Source organism: Narcine bancroftii, chromosome 1 (genome assembly GCF_036971445.1).
Source record: "Narcine bancroftii isolate sNarBan1 chromosome 1, sNarBan1.hap1, whole genome shotgun sequence".
Classification (NCBI taxonomy): domain Eukaryota; kingdom Metazoa; phylum Chordata; class Chondrichthyes; order Torpediniformes; family Narcinidae; genus Narcine; species Narcine bancroftii.
In genome coordinates this window covers 274,789,624-274,811,760 of record NC_091469.1, presented here as the reverse complement: position 1 = coordinate 274,811,760, position 22,137 = coordinate 274,789,624, and the positions used below count along the sequence as shown (strand labels likewise).

Sequence of the window (22,137 nt, the reverse complement as noted above, 5' to 3'; positions counted from 1 at the left end):
CATGAATGACACCATGAATTAAGGACAAATAATGGAGTTCTCTATGATTATCTGTTAATCAACAGCACTAAAGACAGATCAAGACTGTTATAATATTGCTGTTGTGGCCTTTCTGTGCAGAAATGAGTTGCCATTATTTTTGTCTGAAAATAGTAACTATTTCCAATGCCTTTCAGTCAGTGTATTGAAAGGTTATACACTGTATTAATTGCATGTCTTTTTTTTTTAATTTCATTTGGAGATACAGCAGATACAGTCCTTTCTGGGCCACAAGCCCATGCCGCCCAAATGCACCAGTTAACCTACAAGCCATGTACATTTTAGGAGATTGGGAATAAATTGCAGCACCCAGAGGAAACCACGCAGACACAGGGAGAATATGCAAACTCCTTACAGACAGCACCGGATTTGAACCCAAGTCTCTGACACTGTAATAGCATTCTGATAACCACTACAATGTAGCGCGTCAAGTGACTCAAAGACTTGTTGACTCAAGCCAAGGCTTTTATTAGCAAAGGACTGGAGCGTATTACATCGAAGTCGACCAGTCCAGACTGACCTGGGTCTGGTTAGGAACAGCCCTTTATGACCTGCCAGTAGGCATGGCTACAGCTCTCAGCCAATCATTGCTACTATATGTAAATATATACAAATAGATACATTGGTGATAGTATCCTGTACTATCACATACACTAACTGCATTTACCTTTATTTGCTGGTCCTGACTATTTCAATTTCAACCATGGCGCATAAACAGTTGCTGCAGTGTACTAAAAATATAAACATTACATTTAAGACATAAGATCAGTGTTGATCTGATAATACTGACACCAGTTGTTTAGATCGTAATTCATTCTCATTTAATTCTATCCTTACCACTGTTACAACATATTTGACGACAGAATAATTAAATCAAAGGTATTGGTGGCAGCAGGGAATCTTTTAAAGTCAGCAATTACATCTGAGAGCAAAGATAACAATCATTGCTCAACAAAAAGAATCTAAAAACAACACTATCCACGCTGCTCCCAACAAGATGGAGAGTAATTTTGGAATATTGTCATATATATGCGTAACTATGGCCACTACCTTATCTATGGTTGGCAACAGCGTAACTTTTCAGGGACTATCAGGAGAGGAGCCAACCAGGTTTTACTTCTGACTTGCTCTTTGCTCAGTTTCTTTCCATCATATAATGTTTCAAACTGCAGTGCTCTTGCGAACTAATGAAGTTCAGTTTGCGTTTAACCAAATGTGCTTTTGGGCTGGCTATCTTTTTATAATTTGCATTAGCAACCGATGTAGCAACAATCTTGTCTTGGAATTTGTGTTACTGCGAGTGATAGTACAGATCTATCACCAATGTATATAGTGTATATAGTTACTGTATCTAGACTGTGCTTACAGCGATTGGCTGAGAGCTAAGCCACGCCTATTGTCTGGGCCTTAAAGGGTTGTGTCCCTAGCCAGGTCGGATCGTTCCGGACTGGTCGGCCACCTGTGAAGAGCTCCTGTCTTTTGCTAATAAAAGCCTTGGTTTGGATCAACAAGTCTTTGATTCTTTCGACGAGCTCTACACTGCGTAAGTCCAACGAGGCGAATTTGTAAGCTTGAGAGAGTGTGTCACGGGGCTTTTGGTGTGACTTGTTGCCTCACTGACTGCACGACAGCATGCTGTGGGAATAGAGCACATTTGTTAACACTAGCAAATGAATGTTTATATGCATATTTATCTCATTCGCAAACTATGTTGCTTTGATGGGTCGAGGAAGGCCCAAAAATAATGAAATCAGTATTTATGGAAGGTTCATTAATACTTTGTGTTATGCATAAATATTGTTTGAGAGAATAATGTGGTTCTTATGAGATGCCAACTCCTTGCTTTGGATTTGATGAGAGAAATTGCTCTTCAGATTTTAGGCAAGGAAAGGTGTTATGTGAATTGTAGCAAACACGACAAATTATTTTCACAGCATTTCGGGTGGTATGAAGCAGGAGGTTGGAATGGAAAGTATAATTTCTGTGATATCAATCATAATGTCTGCAGATGCTAATTTTTAGGTTATGATGTGCCTTGAGGTGCAAACAGAAGAAATCTATGTGTAAACTTGACACGGACTGCATTCCTGGTCAGGATTGAGCCCAATTTATAAGAACATTGGGAGCAGATGAAGGCCATCTGGCCCATTGAGCCTGCTCTGCCATTCAATGAGATCATGATTGATCTGATGATAGGCTCATCTCCACCTCCCTGCCTTTTCTCCATATGCCTACTATGTAAAAATCTATCCAACCTTATCTTAAATATATTCACCGAGGCTGCCTCCACTCCTTCAATAGGCAGCGAATTCCATAGATTCACCTCCCTCTGGGAAAAGCAGTTCTTCCTTATCTCCGTCCTTAATCTTCTACCCTAAATCTTGAGACTGTGTCCCCTAGTTCTGGTCTTGCCTACCAATGGAAACAATTTACCCATCTCTAACTTATCTACAAATTGAAGTTACGATGATCAGAATCCATTTTGAATAAAGGTAAATCGGGGTCGACCTGTATCAACGTAGTTGCTTTTCCTTCTCTGAAGGAAATGCTTCCATCCAATCAGCACATACAGATTGCTTCCCATCGCCACCACTGCCCACACTCACCCCGCCCCCCCACCAAAGGTCATTATTCGGTGCTCCTTTTGTAGTAATTTTGTAGAAATGTGCCTTGTCGGACCCAATGCAGTTTTTAAATAAGTGATTTGGAACTCGTGCAGATTGCTGTCAGTGGGAAGGGAGAGGGAGTGGTGGCAATCTGCATATGCGTCCCAAATCACAACATAGGTTTCGAAGTGACACCATTACCCCTAGTTACCAGGTGCCATCTCAGGTTCCTGTCAGGAGTAGGGACATCAGACTCCCACTGCCGCCGGGAGGCCGACATCCTTGCTGCCTACTGGCTGAGTTGTACGTGGCTCTGTGGGACTGGGTGAGCCCAGACCTGCTGGAGGTAGACATGCAATGTTCCTGGCAGGAAACATGTCAGGTTCCATGAAGAAGGGCATCATTACCCTCGTCTACAAAAAGAAGGGGGAGGAGGAGAACATCAGGAATTGGAGACCTATTTCATTGCTAAATGTGGACTACAAAATCCTGCCCAAGGCCATTGCCAATCGAGTTAAGTCTGCTCTGGGACAGGTGATCTACTCTTATCAGACCTGCACAATTTCAGGCAGAAAGATCTCTGACAGCCTCGTGCTGCTCAGGGACACCATCACCTACGTGCAGGATGGGGTGGAGGGGGGGGGGGGAATGGATGTCAACCTGGTCAGCTGAGACCAGGAGAAAGCTTTTGACTGGATTTCATACATATACATGATGGATGTATTCTCCAAAATGGTCTTTGGGGAGGGAATTAGAATAAACTGCTCCATGCAGACATTTGTAGAGCAGTCTAAATCAATGGATGGGAAACAGATAGTTTCCCCATCAAGTCTGGAGTTAGGCAAGGCTGCCCTCTGTCTCCAGTCTTATTTGTGTGTTGTATAGTATAGACCCCTTTGCCAAAGCCATCAGGAAGGAGAAGGGCATAAGAGGAGTGACGATGCCAGGCATTGGAGGTGCCCAGATCAAGGTTTCCCTGTACATGGATGATGCTGTAGTCACACAATCGGTTCCACGATTGGTCTGGAGACTGACCAGAATATATGGGCAATTTAAGTCTGCATCCGGCACCAGGGGTAACCAAAAGAAGAGCGAGGCAATGCTCTTCAGTAACTGGCCTCACTAGTCCACCATCCCCTTCACAGTCAAAACTGACAACCTGAAGGTACTGGGGATCTGGTTTGGAGGGACTGAGTTGGTCAGAGTGGATCGCTAAGCTCCACCAAAAATTTGGACTCTGGGCATGTCACTCCCTCTTGATAGCTGGAAAAAACTTGATCACCAGGTGTATGGTGCTTTCGGTGCTGTTGTACTTGGAGGCAAGGGTGTACCCAATGTGGCGCTCATCCTAATCATCACCTTCATGTGTGGCTACATCAAGCTGTGAGTGGAACCAAGGTAACCAAGTGCTGTGGCGTACTGCGATTCTACCTGTCCTGAGTGGTGCAAAGGATAGTCCAGCCCTGTTGCTGTGCAATGTCCCAGTTAGCTGGACTTTGCCGCACTACCCATCTTCCGTGGAAAAGTTTTTCCAGGACAACACCTTCGACCACAAGGCCATTAGGTTAGCACAGAATGTCCTGCAGAAACTGAGAGAGGAGGACTCGATGGATTAAGTGGGATGGTTCCCCGAGTAGGCAGTCCAGGTCATCTGGCAGAATGCCTCATCACTAGGGCTCACTAACAAGCACCACGACCTGGCCTGGCTGGCGGTGAGAGGAGCCCTCCCAGTGAGATCCTTCCTGCATGACCGGAACATCACCCTCAACGCATGCTGTCCTCAGGATGGCTGCGGTAGGGTGGAGACCATCGCCCATCCCTTTGCTGAATGCACATTCACAAGGAGGGTGTATATTTGGATGCAGGGTGCCCTGTCACAGTTCATTCCCAGCGTCAGTGTGACAGAAGACTCCCTGATTTACGGACTGTTCCCAGGGACCATTCTGATTCCAATATCCAGAACTGCTGGAAGACCATCAATTTGGCAAAGAATACCCTTTGGTTGGCCCAAAACCTGTTGGTCTTTCAGCACACTGAGATGTTGGTCCCGGAACTCTGCCGACTGGCACATTCCAGGCAGCAGGACTACATGCTGAGGGACGCACTGAGGCTTGGTGCAGCCAAAACTAGGGCACTATGGGTAAGGAGTAAATTTTAGAGCAACCCCTCTCCCCCCCCCCCCCCCCCTTTACCAGAGTTGAGGGGCTGACACTGAGGGAAAGATCCTTAAACCAACGGAGAAGGGGGAGGAAGAACAGAAGTGGGGTAACAGAGCATTAAGGGAGAAGGTAAAATGTACTGTGATGAGATCATTTTCACCATGTAAAAGTTATTTGAACAGTCCCTTTTTCCTGTATTGTACATAATTTACGCGATATGACAGAAACGATGACTGTAAATTCTTGGAACAGTTTCTTTCCTATATTGTATATAATTTGTTATGAATTTATCATGAATAAAGTATATTTGGGGGGGAAAAATGATCAGCAGATCAGAAGAAAAAGAGGTGAAATGGAATATCACAAACAATTGTAAAAATAAAGAAAGTGATGGGGTGTTATATGGGAAATAGCCTTAATCAAAAAGAACTAAAGTGAAAGACGTAGCAATAACGAAGCCATAGTGCATCTTTAATGAAGCAAAGATACTTCACAGGTGTATTTTCAGATGTAATATTTATAAATGAACCAAAGCAGACAGGTTGAATTAAAGTAACCAGCAGCAATAAAAACACATAGTGAATTTGTACAAGTTCTTCTTGAGAGGGTTAAAGGGAGACTCCTTGTCCAGGGGTCAACAATCATTCACTGAAGTGTGTGTGAACCTTTAGGGATTCCAAATTCCATTACCAATGCCCTTTTTCACAGATCAGTTGAAGTCACTGCTTTAATGTGCGTTTATTTTTCAGCATATGAAGGTTTTGCTGTGTCGAACCAGATAGCAAATTGCTTACCCAGACTTTCCCACAGTGCATTTTGCCACTGTGGGAAGTTTGGCGTCCAGATCAGTAATTAGATTTATAAACTGTTAAAATCCTGTTTTGGTTCTTTTTCTTAAAGTTAGGGTTAAGGTATGCTCCCTTTCATCTAATTTTACAGGCATGCAAAATTATCAATATAATCGTGGATGATTTACCAACTGCATCTAGAGACAGAAAGATAGAGAGTGTTGTTGCAATGTTGAGATGTACAAACCATGAATATGAAATAACCAGGAGACCCTGTGTGTCGCTGTAGGACTTTATATATCTAACCACAGTTCTTATAATTTATGTTTTTGATTTTATGCTCCAGCCCACCTGAATTCTCGAAGTGTTCCCCAGAGGGATCTTCCCTATATGCCAAGTGTATTCATGAGCTCAGAAGTCAAAGTCAGATCTAAGTCTCCAAAAAAAACTTTACTCATGATTAAATGCTGAAGTATGAAAACATACTGTGGTCTTTGAAATTTACTGCAGCAAAAGAATTATTGCTGGATATTGGGTGACTTTTTAGGCACCAATTACATAAAGTTCAAATGCATCTGAAGAATATTGCAGTAGCATTAATTCCCCATTGAAGTGATTATAATAGCATAATTTACTCATTTATTACAATAGAGAAAGAGGACATTCAGCCCATTGAGTTGATGTGTCTCCCAGCAGGGCAATTCCATCAGTTGCATTCTGCCTCTCTGTATTCCCAAGTAACTTAATCTCTTTCACACATTCCTTCAACTCTCCTTCAATTCCTTTTGCCATTAAACTGCAGTAAAGTATCATTTATGGTAGCCAATTAACCTATCAGCAAATCTTCGGGAGGTGGGAGGAATCTGACAGAAACCCACGAGATCGTTATGCATACAACACCCCCACCCCCCCACCCAGATCAGAATCAAAGCTGTCTCTGGAACTACTGTGCAACCATATCACACAAGGTCATTGATCCAGATACTGCTGTGCGCCTGGCCTATTCCCAGGGTTGAAGCACAGCTAATTATTGTGTGTACAACACCCATTTTCTCCTGCACAAATATCAATTAGAGCTAGGAGCAGAATAAAGTAAACGGTGGTGTGCAAATTTCCATGAGGTGAACTTTCTTTCAACATTGGGTGGGGATTCTCACTCTTATAGCCATCTCAAGCCAGGCTCTTTTTATGACTCCTGCTTCCCCAATGCAGGGCACAGAATCTTGGCATGCATCTCACTGAGCATAACCTCCATGTCTCTCTGTGTGAACGTGGGAGTGGTTTCCTCTCCCCTGTAGCCTCTGCCTTCCTTGCAGCCAGAAAGCGTGTTGTGGTGGGGAGTGAGCATTTTCATGAATGACACACAGCAAAATGTCAGTTAACAGAGTGAGGTACAGTTAGGAATTGCTTGTCTTTTTTTTTGCACTTGTTTCTGGGTCAACCCTTCCATAATGCCATTTCATAATGGATTTTCACAACTTTGCAATTTTTGGGGGAGGACCTGATTTGCACTAAGCGTTGGTGGAATTCAATTTCAAGGCAATTGTTTTTCTCCAAAAAAAAACTTTAATTAAACAAATAATTGGATGAATATCTGAGAATATTACAGAAATAGCCCAGTTTCTTTGCTGATTTAAATTATGTTCCCGTGCTATCAAAAACACAGCACAATCATGCTAATGTCAATTCACTCTCCAGTTATTTCCTCTCCCTGGATCTTACTCCATAGATTCTCAGTTTCTCCCTTTCTGAGCATCTGTTAATTCTCCTTTGAAAGTTCCATTGATTTGCTTCCACCACCTGTTCAAGTAGAACAAATCACATGTAAAGTCTCCTCAACTCCACACCAAACGTTTGCAAGCAAAATAACCAATTCTCGACTGGTGGATTCAGACAAGGATCCATCAATTCCTTCACGTAGAAGGGTTACTTTACCAAATCAGCATAAGACTGTCAAAAATAATCTGATTGGAGAGAGATAGAGAATACTAAGAGCTCAAAGCAAAAGCAGAATATGGACCTATAATCAGCTTTTATTGATACCCTGGAGATCTCAGTTGTTGAAGAGCTTCCCACAGATTTATTAAAGCTATTATAAATGTTGCATTTAACCACAAAGTCGATATTGATTTGATCTTACTGACACCCGACAGAGATTGTTTTGAGTCCCACTCTTTTCAGTTTGACTCTAAACTGACTACTGCTGCAACAGATTGATTAAATCAGGAAGAAAGAACGCAAATAAAGGTCACAGAAGAATATTTTTGATGCTAAGCCTAAGGAGGCAAGAAGCAGTGCTTAAAATCGTAGCTCAAACAACTAAGATTGATACTGCCCTTAATACCTGGAGAAATCGTCCATCAATGCACTGCTGAAACATGGGATTTCCATGGCAACCTTTCAGCTTCCACTCCACTGTAAACTCACGGATATAGCAATCCTTGAAGATCATTTAAAAGGAATCTGTGATGGGTTCCTGTTAATCTATTGCGGTGGGGGGGGGGGGGGGGGGGGGGGGTGGATGAGAAAATCTGCAGCTGCCAAGATCTTAATGCTGGAGGAACACAGTGGAAAATGCAGCATCCATAGGAAGGAAAAGGCAGTCAATATTTCTGGGCCTCAGTCCATCATCAAGAGTCTGGCGTTCCTCCTGAGGAAGGGCTCAGGCCTGAATTGTTGACTGCCTTTTCCTTCCTGTGGATGCTGGGTGACCTGCTATCTACAACATGTTTTGGGCACCATCCTGTTAATCTATACGTAGAAGGACATTTTTCATGGGTTTCTTTCTGAAAAATGCAGATTTAATTTTAATATAAATGAGTTGTTGAGGTTGATTTAAAACTGGAAGAATGTTGCCTTTTGTTTATTCACATGTTGAATCCTTTCGATAACATTTCTTTCACACATATTCCAATGTAAATGGCCTTCTGGGCAGAACCGGGGTGGGGGGGGGAGGGAAATTGACCAGTATTTGACATTTTGATTTACAGTGAGTAAATGACAATATAATCAGAGTCCCTCTCTCCAGCTGAGAATATTCAATATTTTTTAATATCAATCAAGACTGATAATTCTTTGTGGCATTTGTTGGTACTTTACATACGACTATTTAATTGAAACTCCACCAAATCCATCTTTATTTGAAAATCCTTGGAGGCTCTCAAAGTCTTGTATCTAATTAAATGTCTCATTAAATGTCATATAATTCCCCCCCCCCCCACCGAACTTTGTCATATCATCTGATTTTCACCATTTGCCAAATATTTTTTAGCATTACTGGTGGGATTTCTCATCCTTAATTTCCATAATTACTTTCTCATTTTTATTAGGGTGCTGATTGCCATTTAAAGGTGTTAGCCACCAGTCAATGATAATGTTCTCAGCTGTGTGTCACAGCTACTGGCGCATGATCTAGGCTGGCATTTCAATGCAGTGGCGAGGGGTGCAATCTATCAGATGAAATGTTACAATGAATTCCCCTCTGTACCTTTAGTAGATGCATTAGAAAATGATCTGGGGAATTCTCCCCTATATACCATCTAATATTTATTCTTCAACAAACAACACTAGAAGGGTTTGGTCAATCGTCTTGCTGCAGCTCTCTGAACTTTGCTGCACACAAATTGTTTCTTTTTATCCCCTTACTACCGTGGTTAGATGTTAAGAGTAGATTGGTGTCAGTGAAGTGCTTTATTATATTCTGTGATTGTGAAAAGCATTAAATATAGACTCCTCCTGCCTTCTTAAATTACTGCTGGGATTTGGAGTACACTATTTTTATTTCATCAAGAGTATCTTGAGCTGTGAAGGAGTTCCTTCTGGGAGAAGGAGCAATGTTGATAAATTGCCGCATCAGAAACCATCATCCTCTTGACATAAAAAGTCATGTTGAACCAAGCAACTCTTTGAAAAACAAAAATAAACTGAATTTATTAAAACGAGTAAGTTTATCAACAATAAAGCTCTTTTGCGCAGAACTGAGTGATATAAAGCACAAACTAAAATACCATCACCTGAAGAGTAGAGTTTGGTTTTCAGAAAGCTTTTGATCACTTCCAGTCAAACAAGTACAAAGATTCTCTAGAATTTACTCCTAAAGAAATTAGCATGTTCCAAAAGCACCTGCTTCCCTCTGTCTTTTTTCCCCCTCTTCCTGCTCTCTTTCCCTCTTTGCCCTTTTCTTTTCTTCCTCCTGATCTCTATCTCTCCTCTTGCCATTTTCTATCTCTACCTCTTTAATTCTTTTTCTTTCCATCTTCCATTCCCCAAGGATATAGCGTTTGTATTGATATTTACCCCAGTATTCACCTCATTCTGGGACTTCCTTTGTCCATTTTCTTCCTTATTCTTAGATGGGGTGGGTGTCAGGGGAAAGGATTAGGGTTTCGCTCCTGTCCAGGAGGCCGTTCTCCTTGTTAATGCCGGGACAAGGGATTCTTCTACAGTTTTGAAAAAGTGCTATGTCCAGCGATTGGCCAAAGAAGAGTTCTTTGCATGTGAATGTGATTTCTCCAAGAAACACCAGTATTAAATAAACTTGTAGAGCAATGGATTTGTTTGCCTTCATTATGCTTGTATTGTAATTTTTTTAATAGCCTTTAGGTTGTATATATAATGTTTGAAAATAAAAGTAATTTAGTTTTGTTTATTTTTAAATTAATGCATTTGTCAGGAACAATTTTCTGAAACAACAATTGGAGAGCAGAGTGTTCCACAGGCAGATAGCTCAAAACAGATGCTCTGCTCATTTGGAGTTTCCTACTCGTATGAATGCAGATGATCATTTCCTCAGGGTTTCACCAAAGTACAAGCTTGCTGTCAAGAAAATGTCAGTTCTTAAGCTTCAGCCTCAGGTGTAAATGTATCTAGATGCTTTCAAAGAAAGACAATTGATCATTTGCAATCCCTTCAGAAAGGCTGGCAAAAATAAAAGCAGCAGAATTATGTCTATGTTGAAATAGCTAACAATGACAATTAGTATTACACAATTGGAGTTGTCAATTCACGTCTTAAAAAAACAGCAGAGCAAAACTGACTTAAGGTCTTGGGTCTGAAGATCAAGACAACATGATCCCCACTAGCTGTTGCCAAATGGAACTGCTGGTGTTCATATGCATGAAGTCACAAACTTCCACATAAGAGATACTAAACAAAGAAGTTTTGGGAGCTACGGACAGATTCAGAAAGTTTGCTCTCCTGCATATCTCCCCAGGGGGAAGTCACCTTTGAAATGGCATGCCAGTTAACACTGAGTGCAGGATCCACTCTGTCAAATAAGGGATTGGAAGACAAAGAATAGCAGAAAAGGGAAAGAAAGGTTGCTTGCTTTTGAAAAATTATTTTGATTTGCAGATCTGTTTATTTATTTATGTTTTGAATGCTTTTAGTTCACCTTTATATTTTTTTTAAGTACTCTAAATTTTTTAATTATTTCATTCATTTTAATCGATTTTAAATGTGCACTAACTTAAGATACGGCTAAATTTATTAAAGATCACTTACAACAAGAGAAGCTGGGTGGGGCTTTTGCTGCTGGGGGGAGCTGTTTCAGGGGTGGAGGCGGAGGCAGGGCAATACCACTTCTGTTTGAGACCCTGTTTTCATTGGCATCCTGCTCCAGGTCTCCAGGATGCTTCATGCCAACAGGTTGCCATTTACATTCAATCCCCATTAATGAGGGGAGGGGGAAACCATGGTCAGTAGTTGCAAGGGACAACTTCTGGAAGATGCAGCAAAAGGATTAGATTTAGATCTTAAAGCAGCAGAGAAGTCATGGCCCAATATATATTTATGTAGGCAATTACCACTGTAACAATCTAAATGAAATACAGTATAACGCCGATTTACTTAAAGGGTTGGGACCAGACCTATTTCGGTAGACTGAATTTTTCAGATGGTCATTTTTTTTTTAAAACAGTCCAGTAGCAAAGGCAAATCACTTGTATCAATGTTTAAATGACAACAAACAACAAGGGAAGGCTTTTTAAGCATTAAAATAATGTTTCATTCTCACCAAAAAAATGCTGGCCATGGCCGATCCCCGACAAGTCCCCAATGCTGCTGCCAATCACCAAGACTTCCCAACCCCCACCAATCCCCAACGAGGTTCCCACTCCTGCCAGGGAGCCCGAGCAGGGGCGTTGCTTGGGGGGAGAGCCAGGGGTGTGACTGATTCAGCCTTGCAGTGCCCCTGACCCTGCAGCCCTCCTTACTGCATATTTTAGAACTGTGCTCTGAGACCATGACATCTGCCGCAGATGTCGTGATCTCACGGTGTCACTGGAGCTCCCGACACCCGACTCCGAACCCTCCCTTCGGCCTGCACTGGAGCTCCCAATGCCTGTCCAGAGTGTGTGTGAGGTAGGCCGAGGGGAGGGTTAGAAGTCGGCATCAGGAGCTCCGGTGTAGGCCGAGGGGAGGGTTTGGACTTGGTGCCCTCCTCGGCACACTGGAGCTCACGATGCCTGAGTCCCAACTTCAAACCTTCCCCTCAGCCTACAGCACACTCACACCGGGGAGTCCGAGGGGAGGGTTCAGAGTCAGTGTCGGGAGCTCTGGTGTGCTGAGGAGGGAGGGAAGGGGAGGGGAGAGAGGGAAGGAACGGGAGATGGAGGAGAGAGGAGGGAGGGAAGGGGAGGGATCGCCACTGAGCCCGAGGTCCTGCTCCTGCCCAGGAGGCCCTTCTCCTTGATAATGCCAGGACAAGGGATTGCGTCTGGGAAACAGTGGTACGCAGTTTGAGAGGGATAGTTGGAGAGAAAAGTCAATAGGCGGACGTAAAAAAGAAATGGAAAGAGGGAGTTACATGAAACAAGGACAATCATCATTTTAATTTCATGTCGGTTGAATTTTTTTTCAACCTGTGAGGTCAGTTTGGCTACAAAAAAAATGCGGATAATGAGGATTTCTGATTGTTTCAGATATCCTCATTGACCCAAAATTTTTCAGAGGCGAACAGATGTCTTTTCCAGGTCCAAAGAAATTTTGGATAAGTGAGGATTTTGGATATTCCGATTTCAGATTATCAGAGTTGTACTGTCATATATTTTGTCACGAATTGGATGTTGAAGAAGGAAAGTATTGCTTCCCATCCTTTGCCCAAAGCAGTCGTTTTTATATTGATGATTTCTCAGTGACGGTATGAGAGAAAAATCACTGCGTTCTAGTGTTGCACATTCTTCTAAGGGCAAAAATCTTTACGGAATAAAAATTATGCAGTAATATGAGCATTTCCTTGGAGATATAAAGACCTGTAGTTAATATTTACAATGATCAGTGTCATTGTTACATTAGTATGGCCCATGGAAATTATTTGAGAGAGAGCAGCTAACAGCAGCCTATTACCCAAAGTAACCCAATTAAGAATTAATGAGATCATGAGTCAAGTTAAAACCAAAGCTCAGAGTAAAAGATACCTCACTCATTTTTGTGCTGATTGAACAAGTAGGAACATTCAAATAATAGCCAGCTTAACATTCATCGTTTAACTTATGACAGCTATATTACTTAGACAACATACCAGAATTTGCCAATTGGACTTTGTGATAAAATAGCATCAAGAGAATTGTATTTTTTAAACAACTGCCCTTTTTACATTGTTTGCTATATATTTAATTTTTGTGGCTTGGATAATTTATTTCATTAAATAATATGATCCCATTTGATGGAAGATAATTTACTAATTTTGTTTGTACTTTGACCTTTTAAATTATATTTTGAGGAAGAGTTAATTTAATATTGATCTGATATTGAACTGAAATCAATGCTAATACGATTGTGGTTGTAAGCAGTGTATAATGTTGTAATGATGGTCTCATGGGTCCCAGAGTACATGATGTTTTGTCCATTTCCTTTCTCTGGTTCATTTGTATCATTAGCCTGAAACTGATTCTCATCCCTTGTGTATCAGCGGAAGCTTGTCCACACCAATTGGCTCTGCTCCCAGCCGCTGTCATTCAGATTGCAGCAGGAGGATATGCAGCTTCGTAATTGGACTGCAAAGCAGAGTGGTATCTCGCTGGAGGACAGCTGTACATTATAGTCACGTGACAGGTGTAATCAGATTGTCGACAGAAAGAATTTTTAACTAGAGCTTGGCACCATGAGGACAAAAAGCAACACATCCAGCATGCCAATCAGCATTTCAGAACCTGCAATCCCAGCTGATTCAGAGAGTGCGAATGATTTGAAAATTTAAATCGCTGCTTAAAATGTGAGAATATCTCTGATGGAAAGAAATTGACAAAGGAACATTTGTGCAAGGAAAGAAAGGCTCCCACATATTTGGATGTAACTTCAAGGCACACCAAATTGAATCTCTGGATTTCCTCCGAGTGCTCCAGTTTCCTCCCACCATTCAAAACGTACCAGGTTGTAGGTTAATTGGGTGAAATTGGGTGACACAGGCTCATGGGGTGAAAGGGCCAGTTACCATGCTGTATGTCTAAATGTAATGTTTAAATTTTAAAATGGTGTAATCACAATTGCAATATAGAAAATGTAGTAGCCAATTAGATCACAGCAAATTTTCACCTGTCGCAATAAGCTAATAATCAGATATTTTGGTTACTATTGCCAGGACACAAAGGAGAATTTTTTCTTGCCATAGAATTATTTACATTACTTAAGAAGACAGATATATGTTTTGTTACATTTCCTTATACTTTAAGGGTGTATCTGCCATGTACTCAGGGAAGGTTGAAGCCATCCCACGTGCTTCAGTTCTGTACTTTTGATGAGGTACTGAATTTGTGCAGCTGGTGGTAGAGCAAACCAGTTGAGGCGGCGACAGTTCAATAACTGACAGTCTGGAATGTGTTGGAGTTATTTTACTGCAAAGATAGAGCCGCATAAGAAATAAGAGCAGGAGCAGGAAATGTGGCCCCTTGAGTCCGCGTCACCCGTTGGTTGATTGATCTTTGATCTCAACACTTCACTGCCAAGTCCTCATAATGCACAATTCTCCTGTGGTCCAACAGTCAACCATCTCTAGTCCTTTAGCATAAGTACTGTAAATTTCAATTCTTCCCTGGTCTTTAAGAGAAGAAGTGTCTCTTCATTTGGGACCCGTGGATGACCCCTTTATCCTGACACTGTGACCTGTAGTTCTGGGCTCTACAACTTGGGAAATATTCTTGAACCATCTACTGTCAAGCCTCCTCTGAATCTAAGATGATCACATCACTTTTCATTCTTCAAAACTTCAGATAGTTTGGATCCATTCCAAGAATGTGTTCCTCAGAGGAATGCTCATGGTGAACCTTCACACCCAGCTCCTTATGACAAGTATATCATCCATAGAACCTTGGAACACTACAGCACAGAAAATAGGCCATTTGACCTTGCTTGTCGGTGCTGAACTATTATTCTGTCAAGTCCCACTGATTTGCACCCAATCCATATCCTTTTATGCACCTCCCATCCATTTACCTGTCTTAAATGTGAAAATTGATCCTGAATTCACCACTTCAGCTCCCACTAGTCTCTGAGAAGTTCCCAATGTTCCTCTTAAACTTTTCCCCTTTCACCCTTAACCCATGTCCTCTGGTTTGTATCTCACCTAACCTCAGTGGAAAAAGCCTACTTGCATTTACTCCATCTATTCCCCTCATTATTTTGCATACTTCCATCAAATCTCCCTACTCTTGTACACTCCAGGGAATAATATCCTAACCTGTTTAACCTTTCCCTGTACTCAGTTCCTGAAGTCCCGGCAACATCCGAGAAAATCTTCTCTGCCCTCTTTCAATCTTATTGATATCCTTCCTGTAGTTAGATGACCAAAATTGCACACAATACTCCAAATTTGGCCTCACCAGTATATTATACAACTTTACCATAATATCCCAACTCCTGTACTTGATTTATGAAGGCCAATGTGCCAAAAGCTCTCTTGACAACCCTGTCTACCTGTCTACCATAATTTCCACTTTCAGGAAAATTATATATCTGTATTATCAGATCCCTTTTTTTCTACCATACCCCTTAGTTCCCTACCATTTACCATGTATGTCCTACCTTGGTTTGCCCTTCCAAAATGCCACACCTCAAACTTGTCTGTATTCAATTCCATCTGCCATTTCTTAGCCCATTTTTCCAGCTGGTCCAGATGCCTCTGCAAACTTTGAAAACCTTTCTTGCTGTTCTGTGTCCTCTGCAAAATTGCTGATTCATTGCACCGTATTATCATCCAGATCATTGATATTACTGGACCCAGCTCTGATCATACCACTAGGTACAGGCCTCCAGTCTGAGAAACAACCATCCATTACCACTCTCTGGCTTCTTCCACATAGCCAATGTCGAATTCAATTTACTACCTTTGAACAGGAGTGCAAATATTAATGCAGCTTTCCAGATTAGAGTAAAACCCACTTGATTCATATCATTGTTAATGTACTTTCCAATGGGTCACTAATTACAAATGCAAACAGAAACTTCTGGAAATACTCCGCAGCTTGGACAGCATCTATGGAGAGAGAAGCTGAGTCAACATTTCAGATTGATGATCTTTCATAAGAACTAGGAAAAACATACAAATTAAATGTATTTCAAATGACAGAGAAGGGACAGGAATGGAAAGAACAAAGAGATTGTCTGTAATACAATGGGGTCCCGAAGATAAAGTCAACAGTGGTCAGTGCCTCTGCCCTCATACTTCCAGCCACCTAGATTCGATCCTGACCTCTGGTACAATCTGTGTGAAGTTTACATGCTCTCACTATGAGTGATCATGTGGGTTTCCTCCCACCTTCCAAACATGTGCTGGTAGGTTAATGGGCTACTGTACATTGTCCAACTGTGTAGGTGGATGGCAGGAGAATGTTGACTGGTGCACAAGAGTGAATTTGATTACTGGGATGGAAGTCGGGAAATTGAATTGAAGGAAATGCTCTGAGAGCAGATCCCCTTTGTCAGTATGAGTAATATGCATGACATATCAAGTCAAGTTTATTGTCACCTGATCGCACAATTACAACCCAACGAAACAGTGTTTTCCAGTCCTCAGTGGAAAACATGCAATCAAAAAAAAAACAGACATAACACACATACAGACGAAGTATTTTTCTATACAAATAAATAAATATCATTTCATGAATATGAGAGTCTCGGATGGTGAGTTTGAGCTGTTCCTTTGGTCATTCAGCGTTCTCACTGCCCGTGGGAAGATGCTGTTTCTCAGCCTGGTGGTACTGGCTCTGATCCTCCTATATCTCTTCCCCGACAGGAACAGCTAAAGGATGCTGTGTGCGGAGATGGAAGGGGTCCACAGTGATTTTGTGAGCTCTCTTCAGACAAGGATCATGGTAGATCACATCAATGAGGGCAGGGAGACTCCAGTGATCCTCTCTGTCACTCTTTTGGTCCTGTGGATTGACCTCCAATCCATTTCTCTGTACCGCACTGTGATGCAGCTGGCCAGGATGCTCTTGATAGACCACCTGAAGAAGGTTGACATAATGGTGGCCGGTAGCCTTGCGCACTTCAGTCTTCTCAGGAAGTGCAGTCATTGTTACACCTTCCTGACAAGTGAGGAGATGTTGTGTGTCCACGATAGACCACTATTTAAGTGAACTCCAAGGAACTTCCTGCTCTCCACTCCATGTGTGAAATGGCTGACACAAGTGGTAGTGGTAGAGGTTAGCAAAGGGTTGGGAAGGCTTGCCGATCACAGCTGATCTTTCTGGAGGTGACATAAATGGTCAGAGATGAGGACACCGGTGAGAAAAAGGAGCAAAGTTGGAACTGCAAAATATAAACACTGTAGAGGTTGAGCCTGGGAAATAAAACAGGAAGTGCTTTAAATAGGCAGGAAATCAGGCTGTATCCATGGGGAGAGATGCAGAAATAAGAACATAAGAAATAGGAGCAGGAGTCGGCCATCCGGCTTGTCAAGCCTGATCTGCCATTCAGTGAGAACATGGCTGGTCTGATGATAGGCTCGTCTCCACCTTATCCCCATAGCCCTTCATTGCCTTATGGTGTAAAAATCTATCCAATCTTGTCTTAAATATACTTACTGAGGTTGCCTCCACTTCAATGGGCAGAAAATTCTACAGATTTTATTTCATTCCAATTGATGTTTAGTGACATGTTAGACTTAACCTCTGCAAGAACACCAAATGAATCACACGTTTACCAGGAGGCACTTGTATCCCTGCTTTACCAGGGATGCTTTTCTTTTTCACTCCTCTGATTACTCTCTGGGGTGACTACAGAGAACCTTGCACCTTGTTCACTTGCAGAGTAAACTTTATTGTGGAATTGGGATGGAATTACTAATTACAGGTGGATGCGTGTGAGATAGCTTTAGGACCACAGATGTGGAATCTGCGGTGCGAGTCTGTTAAGGTGCTAGTGGTGAGAACTTCTGATTTATTTTTAAATGTTACTATAAATGACAAATGTAATCCAGATTTAAGTACAGTACTTACACAAAAAAAACACACACGCACACCACTTGGAAATAGTGGTAGCATTTAGAATTGCAAGTGGGCAAATGGATAACGAATAATTGAATTGCATCAGCGTTGCAATGGCCAAAATAATGAGGTCCTGCCGCTGAAAAGAGCTCCAGGTGCAGAAATGGAGCGACAATGTCAGGGTGCAATTCTTTCTCTAATTTGCAAGAGGTATATTCATCTTTACTCGAACAGTCTGTAGTCTGAGCACCAAACTTTATTATATTCTCAATCCACTCTCTAAATTTGTCTTCCATCTATGGCCCTTCCATCCATCTGTCGCAGATTGGAGTCTGTAGTCCAAAGCGTAACCGGCTTCTTGTCCTTGGACCAGTCACCTTTGGGAGCTTGCAAGGCTCTGCTCCGGGAGAAAGCCTTTCAGGTCTTGACACCGTGGTGTGTATTTCTTTCATGTCAGTACTCTTCCTTGGTGCCTTCATCTCTTCATTCCGCTGACTATAATTTGTTGAATGATACTCAGAGGAATGTTTAAATCATTGATACAGAAGAATCTGAATCGATTGTAATTTGACTTCTCAGTAACCCTCAACAAGCTCCTGCTTTGTTCAGCAAGAAATTGATTGTCTACAACAAAAATGTAATTGCTTTAATGAAAAATAGTGCAACATAGTTTTACTGAGGAATTGAATAGTCCAATAAATATTTCAAAACTCAGAAACGTTTTGCTTTCATGGTGCGATAATGTTATTAATTAATTAATTGGTTTATTATCAAACTTTCCCGAATGCTAATTTGATAGAAGTTTAGACCATTTATTACAGGTGGCTTTACTGCCTCTGTTGAATAGTTGGAGAGAGAATTTTGATGAAGTTTCTTAATTTTATTTTAATGTGATGTTAATCAGAAAATGAGTTACTGACAGGACAAGTTTTCAAAGTAAACTTTGAAGGACTGATCAGATAGTTATAAACTTGCTGCAAGACTTATCCCTAAAAAGTCTTTATTCAAATCTGTCAGCATGGACAAATTAGGCCAAGGCGTCTGTTTCCATGCTGTACAACCAGATGACTCAAGGTAATATAAATTAAAATGACACTATCATATTTTTTAAACACACTGCTCTTGATATCAGAATTTCAATATGTTTGGCAAGTGGACACTTTTTAATTATACCTTTGGTGATCTTGGGTCCAGGCAATTTACTTTTTATATTGATCGCCCACAGAGCTTTCCAATTTTGCAGTATGAAATGGGTAGAGTTTTGGCCCACACTGTGATCTCTCCTCATCTTACAAAGAGGGACAAGACTGCAAGCAGTTTTGCCATTCAGCTCTTAGGAACCTTGGAACCTCCATCTTTCTCTTGGTCTGGGAAATACAACCTATTCAATTTCTTGCCAGCATATTAGGGAATGTCCTTTCAAATAGCAATACAAAGTTTGTATGAAAGTCTTTTGAACAATGACGGTATTACACTAAAAATTAAACCATACAATTAAAGAAACTTTAAAATATGTGGTTTGCGATGATTATTAAATGCATTTTTTTAAATTAAATGGTCTGTTTTCTACCCCCACCCCCCCCCCCCCCGCCCAACCTCTTCAAAGAATTTCCATGGTTCCATGAGCCTCTGTTATCTTGCCCAAATAATGAATGTATTTGTGTGAGTGTGGACAGTAAATGTTGGCAGGGTATTAGGGTGCAATGTGAGGAGGAAGTTATTGGTCAAGGAATGATTTGTTCTATTGAAATTTAGTTCAGTCCTGCAGTTTAGACACATTTTGCAGCACTGGAGCTTGAACCTCAGTATCCATAAGCCAAGTAAGATTCATGTAATACATCTCCACATTTAAGAAACTTCACTAGCAACTTGGCCTTTAAGAAATAGAAGTTAAATTGGGTCCATGTTGGAAATTACTTTGGATGCTCATTTTCAAATAAATTACCCATTTCTTAAGTCACAAATTTGTTCATACAGAACATAAATTAAAATGGTGATGGGATTGGTAGATGGGACAGATGATGGGAGTTTCCGGCCAACAACTCAAAATATATTTCATTGTGTCGATGAGGCAGTAAATACCAAATGTGTCCAGTTCTGTAGTGATGTGTGAAGCTGCATGAATTCCTTTGACTCCAGTTATTGGTCCAGATACTTGAAAATTATGTACTTCCGAGTTATATTCTATTATCCAGGAAAGCCCTGGCCCGGAGACAGTTAAATGTTCTATTCCTTTCCCGCTCTTTCAGAATTGGTTAGAAAATCAATTTAAAAAGATGAAATAAAGTTGGGGTTCTGCGTCAAACTGCGTGCCACATCCTCAGAAGGAACTAGATGTTTCTCAGCAGCATCCTTTCCTCCAGTGCCCTTCCAGCATCTTCAGTGCTCTCCTCCATCCTTTCCGTCAACTACTTCCATTCAAGTAGAAAAACTGAGACTCCAAAGCCACCTTTAAAATCACGTTCATTAAGTGATGCGAAGCATTGGACTTTTCTGATGCCAAACAACCAGCCAGCTGAACAAAATATTTACAATAGTTGTTCTTTTTTTAAAAAATGGGCGCCACAGTGGGCATAGCGGCTAACGCAACGCAGTTACAGCGCCAGTGATCGGGAGCATTGTTCGAATCCGGTGCTGTCTGTAAGGAGTTTGCACGTTCTCCCCGTGTCTGCGTGGGTTTCTTCTGGGGGTCTCCGGTTTCCTCCCATCTTTCAGAAACGTATTGAGGGTGGTAGGTCAATTGGGTGTGATTGGGGGGGGCACGAGCGCATGGGCCAAAAGGGCCTGTTACTGTGCTGAATGTCTAAATTTAAAAATTGACATTTAAAATTTAAATTTCAAGGGCTCGGTGGGGAGAATGCTTTTAATTTCAGACACATTGTGGCTATGGATCTCATTTCACTTCTCTCGTGACCCATTGTTCATCTGTTTGTTTGTTCTTTCTTTCTTTCTGTTTGTGTACCCAGGCAGCCCATTGAGTAACTTCTTTGACGTAATTAAACAACTTTTTTCAGACGAGAAGAACAATGGGCAAGTAGCTCATCCGCCAGCTACGCCAACCAAACATGGCGCAAACAGCAAGCGGAATGATTCTGATTCTGTTGACTATGGGTCTAGAGGAGACTCTAAATTGCCAGCTGGGAAAGAGAAAGCAAAGATGGTGCCAAGTGTTGGGACGCAGGAACAACCTTAAGCCCATTTAGAATTAGTCCCATGTTCTAAAAGGATGTAATTACCAGACTACTTCGGTACAATGTTCATAGACAGATTTTGTATGGCGGAATGATTGTATGTAACTGAGGATTAGCACGTGCAAAAGCCCCTCTACAACATTTGTTTCCCTGTTTTTGCTGCTCTCATTTTATGATGACCTGATTTATTTCCACTCTACTGCCAGGAATTGTCCAGAAAACTTGTTAAATCTCCTCTGGTGAACCCTATGGCTGCGGATATTTGTCGAAGGAGAGGCACCTGATATCTTGGTGCATGTGGGAACTTGGCGCCCTTTTGACGCTTAACACTTGACCAAACTGGAGCTGCTGCATCCCAGGAAAAGCAACGGAATTCCTGGGAGAGACCAACACCCTTCAGCAGCTGAATGTCCACCAGACAGGGGATGTGGGGGTGGGAGGGGGGGTGGGGGGGAAGTGGGTGAGGGATGAACTAAACAGCTCCGGCAGCTACAGTGGACTCTTTCTTTGTTGAAGCAGGACATTGGTCTGCTGATTGGTAAGGAGATCAGAGGGTCAGACAACATAGCAGCAACAAATAAAGCACGAACAAGTGGACCACCCTATCTCTCTGTATAGATTCTGTTTGTCTAGTTGTGACACCTTGTTTAGCTGTAGGAAAAGAAAAACAGATTCAAACACTGTGTTGCCAGTTATAAGTTTGTCAGTATTATTTATTTTTAGGGTAATATATATGTGTATATAATATATATATATATATATATATATATATTTTCTTCATTTCACAAGGGCACCATGTTCAACTGAACAATGTTGCTGGTTTACTATCACAGGGGTTTGACCACCCACCAATGTAAAAGGCTACATTTATTGTGGACATTTTATATATATATTTTCCCCCCTTTCTGATCTTATTTATTGATCCCCAGTAA

The 22,137-nt window shown here is 41.5% G+C and overlaps 1 protein-coding gene across 1 annotated transcript in view; it reads left to right on the top strand.

The window, feature by feature from the left end:
* The window catches only part of LOC138744047 (serine/threonine-protein kinase BRSK2), a 783,696-nt gene extending 762,315 nt beyond the window's left edge, over positions 1-21,381 (top strand). The window contains exon 19 of the mRNA XM_069899549.1: positions 20,981-21,381. Within this exon, the coding sequence (XP_069755650.1) occupies positions 20,981-21,207 (227 nt within the window). The 3' untranslated portion in view covers positions 21,208-21,381. The remainder of the gene's footprint in view (positions 1-20,980) is intronic.
* Positions 21,382-22,137: the final 756 nt, after the last annotated feature.